A 13,723-nucleotide genomic window follows, 5' to 3' on the forward strand; every position below is an offset into this window, starting at 1 on the left:
CACTGAGTGCCTTCTGTGTGCAAAGCAATGCTTGCAATATTTAGTCAGTCATTCTTCTGAAAATGAGCTTTTATTTGCTCAAGAAAAAGAATCAAATCATATGAAATTTACCAAATAATGGATTTTTTAGCATTGTCTATTTCAAGTGTACTTACAGTAATAATCTCTTATAATTATGCAGTATATAATGTTTCCAAATATATTATATCATTCTATTTTTAAACTCTCTAATTCTTTTTATTGCTCCTTAAGGGCTCTTTCACGTTGCCTGTTTCTCTTGGGTGGTATACATCTCTCCATGAGACTTTCCTCTGACTTGAACAGAGCAATTATCTTATGGTACCTCTAACTTCCATTCTTCAATCAGAGTTACATTTCAGTGTGACTCCATTTTATTATTTAAGTACTAGTGCATTGTAGTTATTCTTTACAATAGTCTCCTAAGAATTATTATATAAATAATTTGTGATTTTGGAATAGTGCCATAGTTTAATTTTCTAACTCTCTCTATTTTTCCCAAGCAAATTGAGCCATCCTTGTATCCCAAGTTGTTTCAGAAAAATCTAGATCCAGGTGTATTCAACCAAATCATTAAAATTCTGCATGACTTTTACATTGAGTAAGTAAGTTTAGTTATACTTCATATGTAATGCTCAGCTATTTCTAGTGATTTGGGAGATTTATTCTTTTTGCTATCATATTAGTACCTCTTATATAGCAAAATTGGCTCTCTAGTAAAGTTTACTGTTGCAGAAGTTGTAAATAAATGACAATTACAAACAATAAAAGGTGAAATGATCAGGAGGAAAAGGACTTAAAAGTTTTTTTTAGAGAAGGGTAGAGTATGGAAGTGAAAAGTATCATAGAAGGTTAATAACGTCTGTTTGCCATTCCTCACATTTCAGAATGATTTAATTTTTTCAGTGGACTTACAAAACCCTTCATTTGAGCCCTTAAAATATAGACAGTATATAGGGGAAAGTGATAAATGAAGACCTTACATAGAAACCTTATTTTAGTAAGTAATTAAATGAGCTACTTTTAATTGATCACTTGTTTTTATTTGGATTATTTCAGGAAGGAAAAGCCATCACTAATTTTTGAAATCTTACAAAAGCTTTCTGAACTAAAAAGGTTTGATATGGCAGTGATGTTTATGTCAGAACCTGAGAAAAAAAGTAAGTTTTGTGAAGGAAGTTTTTTTATATCTTTTTATTCTTGTGCGTTCCTTTATTTATTCAACAAATGATAGCAAATATTTATTGAATGTTAATTATGTACAAGGTACATACAGTTAAGTCTAAATAATTATAATTAAGCTAATTAAATTGAATTATAATTAAATTAAGTAAAGTTAAACTGTTTGATCCTGACAGTAGCATTGTGAGGTATAGGTATCATTGCCATTTTCCTTTTCAAAGGAGGAAACTCAGGCACACAGAGCTAAGGAACCTGACCAAAGTTACATAGGTAGGAAGTCAGACCCAGAATTTAAACTGAGGCAGTCCGGGCTTATGATCTGGGCTCTTCTACTTGAAAGTGCGGTCATGGTGTAATGGTTGAGCTCCTGGCATGGTGGACATATACAAAGTCCCTGCCACAGGCGCATGTAACTGGGCGTGGGTGCGTGGAAGGCGTCCTTCATTCTTTAAGAGCTGATTTCCTTGAGTTTGTTTGATTTAAGCTGAATTCTCAAAAAAGTGCAGCTGAATTCTCAAAAAAGTGCAGGAGTTAGATGAAGAGGGTATGTACAGAGGTAAGAGAGCAAATTGAGCTCAGAAAATTAAAAGGAGTGCCATGTGGCTGGATTGTAGAGTTAGGGGGTAAAGAAAGGCAGGTGATGAGCCTGAAGAATTAGATCCTTTACTTAATTCTACATCACAATCTTTGGCATAAAATGTCAATTTTGGGGAACCCGAATTTAAGTAAAATCAAACTTTGGAGAAACTTCCATCATAGTTGATCCTTGAACAATGTGGGGGTTAGGGGTGCCAACCCTTCGCACAGTCGAAAGTCCGTGTACAATTTTACAGTCAGTCCTCGTACACGAGGTTCCACATCCATGGATTCAGCCAACCATGGATCATGTAGCAGCTTTTACTATTGAAAAATACCTGCTGTAAGTGAGTCTGTGGGGTTCAAACCCGTGTTATACAAGGGTCAGCTGTACTCAAGAGTTTTAGGCTATACTCTAGTTTTAGGAAAAAAAGAAAAATCATTAGAATGCAGGCATACCAGTTTTTTAGTTTTAAAAATAGCAACAGCTCAGTATATGATTTTCAGATACCTCCTGGACTAAGTATACTTTGGGCTCCTGTTTCTTCTTTGTTTTTAGCGGTGACACTGAGTCTGAATCATTAAGAAAAATACTCTTTGTTATACTTAGGGAAGTGGATCTGTAATTTAGAGAGATTCTTAATAGGATTAAACCAAAAGAAGTTTCTGTTTTGTCTTTAATCAGAAACAGTCCCTGAAATTCCCTGAAAATACTACTTACTTTTTTTTTTGTTTTTGTTTTTATTTTGGTTTTTTTTTTCCTAGGCAGAGGAGGTAATTAGATTTATTTTATTTTATTTTTTTTAAATAGAGGTACTGGGGATTGAACCTAGGACCTTGCACATGCTAAGCATGTACTCTACCACTGAGCTATACCCTCCCCTTGTCTTTCTTATTACTCTTCTGATCTCATCTTCTATCACTTTTTTCAGTTATTCTGCCCCATCGCACTGACTTTGTGTGTTTTTTTAATATAAAAAACTGCTAATCTCATTGTAGCCTCAGGGGCCTTGCATTTGACTGTTCCCTTAGCCTGGAATATCCTCCCACATGTCCTCCCCCTGCCTCTTCCTCTTTCCACCTAATAGTGTCCACTCAGAGACACCTTTCCTCCCCTGGCCTAGTCAGAGTAACTGCCCACCTCCCCTGCCTTTTCTCCCTCTGTCTTCTTACCCTGTGGTAGTTTTCTTCCTAATATGTAACTCGTTGACAATGTTTTATGCATTTGTTTATTATTTCTCTCTCCCTGATAGAATGAAAGCTCTCTAACAGCAGGAACTTTGCCTTGTTCTCTAGGCCTCAGGGCGTAGAACAGTGCTTAGTAATAATAACCTCTTAGTGTAAGTGCACTGATTGAATGGACTTCCTGCCACTGTGATGTGATAACTTCAGGCTACTCAAAGAGTGTGAGTTGGTCGTGCCAACTGGCCTGCCAACAGTTCTGTCTTGGTTGGGTCACCGCTGTCTGCTAAGTTAAACATGGGAAGCAAGAATGGTTCCTGGCATGTAACTACATATTCAGTAAATAGGAGCTGCTGTTGTCTTTTATTATTGCCATTATTGTTAACAACTGGTAGCTAATTTTAATGTTGAGGAACAGATGAACAGTAACAGTGTTTTCCAGAGTGTTGAATGTAGACCATTCAGTGGTATGAAAGATAAAGATTTTAAATGACTCATGGGCAAATCTTTTTTTAACTTTTGATAATTATGTATTTTATTACATATTATAAAAATGTGTACCTCACCTATCAAACATGATTTTGTGGATATTGCTAACTTTCAATTTATAGTAGTGATATAAAATTTTCTTTTAAAATAAAATAATTTAGGGGAGGAGAGTATAGCTCAATGATAGAGTGCATGCTTAGCATGCACAAGGTCCTGGGTTCGATCCCTGGTACCTCCACTAAGAATAATAACTAAGTAAACCTAATTACCTCCCCCCACCAAATATAAATAAATAAAATAAAATGATTAAAGTTTGGAAAACAGTTCATTGAAATATTACATAAATAAAAGTACACTTGTTAGATAGGACAAAAATCTTTTAGGTGAATGAATTATGAATTATGTATAATCTGCAAAGTTAATGTCCTTGTGGATGTAGGGGACATTTTCTTACTGCTAAAGCAAAATATTCTGGTAAGAAACATCATTGGATTGTTGTATAACTTTCTGTTCTCAGGTTGGCTTTTTAAATATCCAAATTAGAATTGGTAAATAATCCTAATGATTGCTTTACAGTGTAAAAAGTATTTAGCACGCTGAGTGCCATATCACCCGAGTCTGGGTAACAGTTGTGTTTTCTCAGGGGCACCCAAGACACAGTGGGGGGGTCAACGTGTTAACAGATTTGATTACTCTCTTTAATCTTTGTTTTACTTAGTTTTTAAAAATAGGGGTTATAATGAATTTTTTTCTTTTTCAGTTGCACATGTATTATTCAATCATATAGACAAATCAGGATTGAATGATAATTCTGTTGAAGAACTCAAGAAAAGATATGGTGGTTGATTTCCATTTTTACTGAAATTATTGTCTTTGACTTCCATATGTTAAGTTTTTTTCTATGAAAATAGTGTTGTTTTGCTTTTTAAGAAAATGAAATCATATAGGAAAAGGACTGTCTTTGGATATAAGTTAACTGTAAAGTGAATTGTGATTTAACTAGTGAGAAATATACTTAAGTGAACTATTTATAAGTCCTTTTCTGAAAATAAAAATATAAATTATGAAGTATACTTGTAAAGATCAGTGTTTTATTCTGTAAGTCATTTTAAATGTTAAGTTTAGATACATTCTTTAATGCCCCATAAGTTACATTATTTTTATATTTTCATGAATTTTTATAACCATATTGATAAGGTTGCTTCATTAGCATACAAATAAAGTTATATTTGTATCACTGCTTTGGTTTCCTAATCTGTAGAATGGGTATACTAATTGTTTCTACCTCATGGGATGATTGTGAAGATAAAAGGAATGAGACATTTTTGTGTTTGGAACAGGGCCATATATAAGTACATATCAAGTTACTATTGTTATTATTATTACAATGATGACTTCCTATAATTTGTTGGAATAAAGTACAGTGTTTAGGAAATGTCACGTTGTTACCTTACTGCAAAATAACACAGTGGTAAATAGAGTAATTTTGGATCAAACGACCTGAGTATATATATATATCTGCTGTACTTAACTTGCTTGTGCCTCTGGACACATTGCTCAACTTCTGTAAACCTCAATTTCCTCTTACGTAAAATTAGAATTATATTAAATACCCACCTCAAAGGGTCTTGGAAAGGTTAAGTGTGCTAATTCATGTAAGCATTTAATACAGTGCCTGTTACATGGTTCTTGGTTATTTTATTAATAATAATAGTGATATAATTAACATAAAGTCACAAAAGCAGAACTTTTCCAAGTGATTTCTTTCTAGAAATCTAGTTCTTCACTGGTAATAGTATCTAACTTGATAGCAACATTTAAATCATAACTTTTTTTGCATTCTTGATAGAAACACCATACCTGCCATGTATTATTAGCTTCCTCCCTGTCCTTTTTTAATTTGCACTAAGTTCAGTAAATTGATAAGAGTATACCCAAGTTCTCACCATTTCATAATTTGTGCTAATGCACTTAAGATTTTACTCCCAGCCAGCAGATCTATTATCTGTGTTAACAGAAGGCATTTATGAACACAGTACCAAAGCTCAGTTTACCTTTTTACAATTCTTCCTTAATGTTTGATCTTTATCAGTGTTCTGTTTAAAGTAACATTAAAAATTTTGGTGTTAGTGAAAATTTTGTTTGATTCATTCATTGTTCAATATAACAAATATTTGTTGAGTGTACGTATAATGCCAGGCACTGGTAGGCACTGGAAATACCAACTATGATCAAAGTAAATGTGGATTCTGCCTTCATAAAGTCTAAAATGCACTGGGAGGTACAGATAAGCAGATGCAGTGTGATAAATGCTATGACAGGTAACACCAAGGGATCATGGGAAACAGCAGGTGCAAAATACAAGCTATGTTTTGAGAAACTACTTTGGAGCATGGAGTGAGCTGGACGGTGGTAAGAAACAAAGCTGGGGGAGAGAAAGCAGGGTCCGAATCATAGAGGAAGGACAGTAAGACTTTATCCTGAGGGTCCTGGGATCTAGTGATGGCTTATATAGAAGCCTGACCGTTAGGTTTGCATTTTATAAAGCTTACTTTGGACTCCTGTGGGAAGAACAGTTGCATGGGGACACTGGAATTAGGGAAATGAAGGCAAGAGATTATGGTATCCTGAAACAGAGTGCTAGCCATAAGGATGGAGAGAATTGACCAGAGTGGAGAAATACTCAGGAAGTAAACTAGGCAAGACTTGGCCACGGATTCAGGGTCACCACGTTCAGGGCTTACCACCAACGAGCACGCATCCACATTGTAGCCTATGTGAATGGCACCCCTGGAACATAAACTAGTGCTTCCTGATTTATGCAGCCTGCTGATCCTCTGGACTAGACATTGGAGGTGGTGGCCAAGTTGAAAAGCAGAAGAAAGTGTTAAGGACCATGCCCAGATTTATTCCCTTAGGGCAGTGGTTCCATTCGCTGAAACAGACCACAGCAGGTGATGCAAATGTGAAGGTAGAAAGTTTGTTGGGATGGGTGAGAGATGGAAAACCAATTTTGGATCTCTTGGATTCATGATCCATTGGGTCATCTAAGTAGATTTGGGCTGGTAATTTGAGTTTGAATTAGAAGCATTTTGATAGTAGAGCCTCAGGATTGGTTGAGATTACCTGAGATGTGTAGAAATAAGAGGAAAGGGTGACTAGGACAGAATCCTGAGTAACACCCATATTTTTAAGCGTTGCAAGTGAGAGTCCCTGGGGCTTAAGCCTTGTTAATTTATGGGTAAATCTGGCTCTTTTTTTTCAGTCCACACAACTGAACTGTATGGGTGTTTAGCAAGCATCTCTTCCTTTGCAACACCGGCAGTTTTGGATGCTCAATCCTTACATCTTAAGTATCAAATTTCCGATCAACTGAAAGCCTGTGCTTTTTTTTTCAGTTTTCAGTTTTATTAGGTAGAATTGTTACAATTTGACTGCACATATACAATACACTGCATGAAAATACACATACACAATATACTGCACATATAGCCTGTGCCTTTTTAGAGCTGCATCTGTCTGGTATTTATTTTCATTTTGTAGGTCAGGGTTACTGGAACTAGCCCTGAAGAGATTGTTTACTCTCTCTTGCCTGGTCCACCTCCTTCCCTGAGAGTGAGAGCTCAGCCTGGCCTCAGAACACACATCCTTCCATCTTTCCTGTCACTTTACATCCTAATATTCTCCATCTTCTGTGGCTCCTCCCTTGACTGTAAGCAAGACCAGATTTCCCTCTTAGAGGAATGATCCTTTGACCCTGCCACCGTCCTCTCTGTCTCTTACTTCTAGCAGTCATCTGTGGCTACATGGTGGTGAAGCCATTGATTTTTCCCTCAGTTCCCCATCTACCCCCAATAGCATTTGACCTGGTTGAATAGCTTGGAGACATTCTGCTCTCTTGGTTCCCTCTTTTTCTCCTTTTCATTTTTATGTCTTCCATGTCAAGTCCTTAGCCTTCACCTCTCCCCTAAGAGCTGGCTGCTCAGAGAGCTTCCACCACCAACTCCCGTGGTTCCTGTCCTTTTCCCCAAGTGCTAGTCTTTTTCCCCACCAGCCACTCAGTAGCCATAACTCCTTGGTGTGCTGTTGCTGACTAGAACCCAGCATTTTTTTTTAATTGAGTTATAGTCAGTTTACAATGTTGTATCAGTTTCTGGTGTACAGCACAGTTTTTCAGTCATACATGAGTATTTACATATTCGTAGAATTCAGCATTTTAAAAGCTCGTCACCCTCACACTCCAGCAGCCCCATTCTCGCCACCTCTCATGACTTCTCTGTTCCAATGGGGCCATTGTTGGATTGGACACAAACTCAAACCTTAGCATTATTTTTGACCCCTATGTCTTTTTCCCTAACCCCTTTGCCCAAAAAGTCCAGTGAACTTTGCCCCTGCAGTGTCACACCTCATACCTGGAGGATGGCAGTGACCCCGAGGAGTCCCTGGCTATGGGATTTGATCCACCTGCACGCCTCCGCCAGCTGAGTCTGCCTTCCGTGTTGTCCTGTCACCCCTGCACATAACCTTCAGGACAGCTTGCTTCTAGTGGGGCAGGGATGGGCTTCTTTTGAACTAAATATTGGATCACACAGTTTGACAAAGGTCTTTGATCTATGGCTTTAATATTAAATTCAGGAACTGTATACCAGGCACTATGCTAGATGATAAAAAATTCAAAAATGAAAGCCACAGCCTCTGTCTTCAAGGATTTCAGAGCCTAGTCGGGGAAGCAGATGAGAATCATCAATTTCCCCTTGAAGCATGAGGATGGATAGCTTCACCTTAATTCAGCCCTAACATCAGCCCTAACATCAAGTCTAAGGCATTTAACAAGACGAGTGACATCTTTTACTTTTATATAGCAGGCCTTCTAATTTTAACCTTGTAGTGGCGAAGAGTCAGAATTCCTTACACCCCTGCTCTGAAGATGGCTGCCCTGTTTGAGCACCTCCAGTCTCTGGAAGCCTTCATTAGCTGATGCTTACTGCAGAGTTTAAAATTAAGGAAACAGCCCCTGGGTAGTTGTAGTTAATAAATCTTCATCTGCCATGTATGCCCCACTGGATGCAACTCTCATGGGGACTGTGGTTAACAGTGCAGCGGGCCAGCAGAGGACCTGGGCCTCTTTGTTCTCCTGGGCCCTTTCTATCCCAGGACCCAGGGCTGTGGGCAGCTTATCTAAGAAGACGACACTCCCTCAGTTTGTGTTGACTTCTCTGATCACAACCAGCCAGCTGGACACATGGGAGGTGGGAGACGGTCAATTTCCTCTTCTGGCTGATGGACTCAGTGCTGTGCTATTGCGGTGACTGGTGCCGCGTTGACAGTGGGACAGAGTGATGAAAGGCTCAGTGGAGGGGTTTGATGGGCGATTCTGGAGCTAGAGATGTGGGGAGCAAACAGGGAAGGTTGTGTGGAGGAGATGGGGTCTGCACAGGCCTAGAGGGACAGGGGAGATCTGGGTGGGTGGAAGAGAGGTGACGACATTCTAATGGCCGTGAGTTGCAGACAGCAAAATGACAAGGTGGGAACTGGTGTGACAGCAGCTCCCTAATGGCACAGCAAAACCCAGTCCTGCTCACTCAGGAGAGGTTGCAGGAAGAACAGTAGTGGACTTGCCATTTGCTGTGTCTCCTGCAGGATTTTATATTTTATATAATGATACTGCAGCATTTAAACTTCATGTTTTTGAAATATCAGCTGGAGAGGTCAGAGAAAAAAAATCAAAGGAAACAGACCATCATGCAGCTGACATGGATAAAGCTAAATGTTTAGGCCTCATTAGAATCCTCTTGTTAAATATCTCTTTGGGGATTAGTGTAAATGGGGAAGGTATGTCTGAGTTCTAGCAATCTAGTTTAATTTACTTCTTACTGCTTGCTTTACTGACTGACATTTAAAACCGTCAGCTTGAACACATTGATGAAGACCTAAGGCTAATGTTGGGGGAAAATGTGCTTTCATTAAAACCAGGGCCATCCCTTGGGTAGTGTGGGGCAGATGAAATTGGGATAAAATGAGCAGATTAATAAAGGTTGGGGATAGAAATAAGAACTATTGAAGAGTATGTAAAAATGTCATCAATCAAATCATAAAAGCCTCAACTGCTCATAAGTTACTGAAACACATCAAACGCTCTTCCAACCCCTGTCTGGTTGTCTCTCACTAATGAGCCTTTGACTGCAGTTGCTTCCTGTCTCAGGATGGAGGCTGGTTTGCGGAGAGCAGGGCACAGAGCAGGCACTGGGTAAATGCGCCCCGAATGGAAGGCTGGTGGGGCTCCATTCACTGCTGCATATTGTCCACGAACACCAGGCAAAAATGATTCCAAATTAATTTGACTTTGCAAAAGGAGAATTTAAAAACAAACAGCCATTTGTGTAGCCAGAGTAGTGGGAACGCATGAGGGTAGATGAGTCAGTCATTCCACTGATCGTGCGGCAGAATGGAATTTGCAGTACTGTTTAGACAAAATCTGGAATTTTGTCCCAAAGAATCAGGACTATAACAGAAGATAAGAGTTTTTATCACAACAATATGCTCTGTGTTGTATAGTTTTCTTCACACTCAGTTCTATTTGACCCTTGAAACGGTCCAGTGAGATATTTAGGGCAACTCAGGTTAAATTACTTGCCCAAAGGCATGCGAATAGGGATGTAACTCAGAAGTCAGTACTGGTTCCAGAAACCTCTATCAGGTCTCCTCTCATGGAGTCCAGTCGTGATGTAGACTTTACTGGGTCAACTTTTATGCCACAAACCATCGTGTGTGGATTCAATGGGAACCAGAATTCGTCTGCATATCAGCAGGATGTAAACACGCAATGTGTTTTCAAGAGACTGCTTTCCACAGCACATTACTTGGCTCATAAGAGGAAGTTTATAAATATGTGCTGAATAAATGAACAAATGAAACCAAGCACTACAGATTCAGATGAAGAACCCAGACGCAGAGCCTTTTAAGTTTGGCTCAAAACACTTGCCTGAACATTCAGGACCTTTTCATCCCCCACGGGGTTTATTGTAATTCTTTTACAGGATTGTGTTCAGAGAGCACCACTCTCCAAACATTTATTTTTTGAATACTAAATGAGTGTGGAAAGGGAATAGGAATTTTGTGTCTCATGAACTCTTTTATTGGTCATAACAGTTCAAACAGGCTTAGTGAAACCCTAGCTACCATTTGTACGCACTCTGTTGTGCGCTGGGTGCTATTCCAGGGCTTTGCATTTATCATCTCCCTTAATCCTAAAAACAGGCTCAGAGAGATAGGCTGTCTTGTGAAGCTGGGAGCCAAACAGAGGTTAGTGTGACTTAGACACTCATCCCCTTCTTTCTACGCTGCAGTCACTGCCGAGCGATCTTCCTGATGACACAAAGGCAGGACGGGGAGAGGCAGCCTGGCAGCTGGCGTTCTTTGGTGTTACTGCCACCCACCGGACTTTCAGAAAATAGCACGTGCATGGCAGAAAGCATACCTATGTGAATCGAAATGAAAAGGAATTTTATTTTTTTATTTTTAAATTTAATTTTTGTTTGTTGAGGTAATATTGGTTTATAACATGATGTAAGTTTCATGTGTACAACTTCTACTTTTATATACACTACAGTGTGCTCACCACCAAAACTTCAGTTTTTATCTGTCACTATACAGTTGATCCGTTTTACCCATTTTGCTCTGCCCCACCTTCCTTCCGCTCTGGTAACTACTACTCTGTTCTCTGTATCTAGGTATTTGTTTTTATTTGGTTTGGGTCATTCATTTATTTTTAAAATTTGTTTCTGTATTCCACATATGAGTGAAATCATAACTATTTGCCTTCCTCCACCTAACATAATTCATTTAGCCTAGTATCAGCAAAGTCCCTCCATGTTGTTGTAAATGGCAAGATTTCATCCTTTTTATGACTGAGTAATATTCTATTGTGTATATAAACCACATCTTCTTTATCCATTCATCCAAAAACCTAAGTGATGGGCATTTAGGTTGTTCCCATATCTTGGCTGTTATAAATTATGCTGCAATTAACACAGAGGGGTGCATTTATCTTTTTGAGTTAATGTTTTCATTTTTTTTTCAGATAAATATCCAGGAGGGGAATTACTGGATCATAGGGTAGTTCTATTTTTAATTTTTTGAGGAACCTCCATACTGTTCTCCATAGTGGCTGCAACAGTTTACATTCCCACCAACAGTGTCTGAGGGCTCCCTTTTCTCCACGTCCTCTCCAATACTTATTATTTCTTGCCTTTTTGATAACAGCCATTCTCATAAATGTGAGGTGATATCTCATTGTGGTTTTGATTTGCATTTCCTTAATAATTAGTGATGTTGAACATCTTTACAATAAAGGTAAATTGTGATGTTTTAGCAAGACATTGGCTTTTCAGAATCCATAGAAGTCTCCTTCCAGTGCGTCCAGCAGAGGTGATAGTATAATCTTCGATCGTGTTGTCCAATATGGAAACCTGGGAGGATGATATGGTGAAAGGAGGGAGTGTGGCCAAGATTGTTCTTTGGTCAGTCAACCAACAGACTGATCCTAGAGGCCTCCTCAGTGCTGTCACCGTGGTTGTTGGCTTGGGTAGTTGGTACACAGGAAAGGACATTTGTGTTTATTTGGGCCTTGTTATGAGCCATTGAATCCACTGATTTGACCTTAGTTTCCCGACATGCCTGGGAGTGTGTGGTCATGCAGGGAGGCTGTGAGGTCACTGGGACAGTGTCCAGAAAGGAGCACATCCTGAAGTCAGTGCCTGGCCATGACTGTCAGAAGGACCCCCTTCCTAGACCAAGCAGGGCTCCCTTTTCCAGTTTCACAAGGTCTTGCTAGGGATCTGCAGGGTGCATGTGAGGGAATTCTTCCTCCCCTCAGTAAGTTAGTGCATGGGACCTGCATCTAAAATAAATATCAGACTGGACTTTGAAGAGGAGAGGACGTCACAAAAATGCTGTCATTAAGAAGTGTGCAGAAATGTCTGTCTTTCCTTGGGACCGAAAGAGGGGAGGTGCATATTATATGCGTGCATGTGTTTGGCAGGAAATGTCTGAGTCTGTATCTGATACTCACCTGTTTTAACTACCACATTGAGACATACCTGTTTCTCTTCTACTTTCACTGCCTGCCAGTTTCCATCAACCGTAAATTGTTTTGATATTTACTTTATGGAGTCCATTTAAGTAATAAAATTTAGTGCTTTGCTATTTATTCTCCCTGGAATAATTGAATATGCGTGTTCTGTAACATCAGGGCAAAAACTATAATAATAATGACGTCAAGGCAGATCGTGAATTTTGGTAAAGAAGCTCTGTGGCAAAAGGCTGCCGAGGAAAATTTAATCAGTCATCCTAAGAAAGAAATGGAAAATTTTATTCAAGCCAAATTTGAGGATTATAACCTGGGAAGAGCATCTCAGAAAGCTCCGAGAACTGTTCCACCCCTTAGAAGTCCAGGCACAGTTATGTGAGTTCTTTGAGACAGAGGGCTGTACATTGGATGACGTATTATTGACAGTTCACACAGTCCAGATCTGAGCATCATCGTGTCCCCTTTCAAGGTCAAGAAGGAATGTTATCTTTTAAGAAGCTGTCTTGCTGATGCTAGGAGAATGTTGCTCTTCATGGTTGAGCAGGTATTTCTGCTGATGGGGGAGGTTTGGTCGATGTACAATGCAGATACACAGTGCATGACAGGGGGGAGAGACGAGGCCAAAGGCAGAGAAATTTTTTTATGTTTAAATGTTTCTTGTCTTGCCATGAAATATGAATTTTATTTCACAGGGCCAAGCTGAGACCAAGAACTTGTCCTAGTTGTATGGTCTTTAGTTTGATATCCCAAAGATTACATCATGTTCCATCTCTCTTTTTCACTCTTTGTGCCAAGTCCTTTGTGAGTGCTAAACATCCTCGAATTCTTTGTGCTTAGTTACTGCTCATTGGGCAGGTGGTGGTTTAGTAGGATGGCAAGAGGACCAAAGGAAAGCAGTCATCCGTTTATCCCCTTGCAATAAACAGAGACCACTGGCATGCCAGTCTTTTTCTCCTGCCCTGATTTAGTGCCAAGAGCCTACAGTCCAAGAGTCAGTGCAGTGTTGTCCCGAGAGTCTGGCAGGGGTGGAAGCTCTGCTGGGTTATAGACTTGATCTTGTCCTCGGCCCTGGCCCTGATGAAACAGCCGCCGAGGAGCGCCAGAGGGCCCCTGGCTGGATACATCTCCCCACTGGCTCACTGCAGTGCCTGGAAAACCTATTCTAGACATCTTGCAGACACAAACAGT

At 39.5% G+C, this 13,723-nt stretch overlaps 1 protein-coding gene across 2 annotated transcripts in view; it reads left to right on the top strand.

Moving 5' to 3' along the window:
- The window catches only part of RPAP3 (RNA polymerase II associated protein 3), a 29,376-nt gene extending 24,494 nt beyond the window's left edge, over positions 1 to 4,882 (top strand). For both annotated transcript variants that reach the window (XM_006202889.4, XM_072972934.1), the window contains exons 15-17: positions 522 to 619; positions 1,078 to 1,178; positions 4,208 to 4,882. In XM_006202889.4, the coding sequence (XP_006202951.1) occupies positions 522 to 619; positions 1,078 to 1,178; positions 4,208 to 4,293 (285 nt within the window). In that variant the 3' untranslated portion in view covers positions 4,294 to 4,882. The remainder of the gene's footprint in view (positions 1 to 521; positions 620 to 1,077; positions 1,179 to 4,207) is intronic.
- Positions 4,883 to 13,723: the final 8,841 nt, after the last annotated feature.

The sequence above is a fragment of the Vicugna pacos genome, chromosome 12 (genome assembly GCF_048564905.1).
Source record: "Vicugna pacos chromosome 12, VicPac4, whole genome shotgun sequence".
Lineage (NCBI taxonomy): Eukaryota > Metazoa > Chordata > Mammalia > Artiodactyla > Camelidae > Vicugna > Vicugna pacos.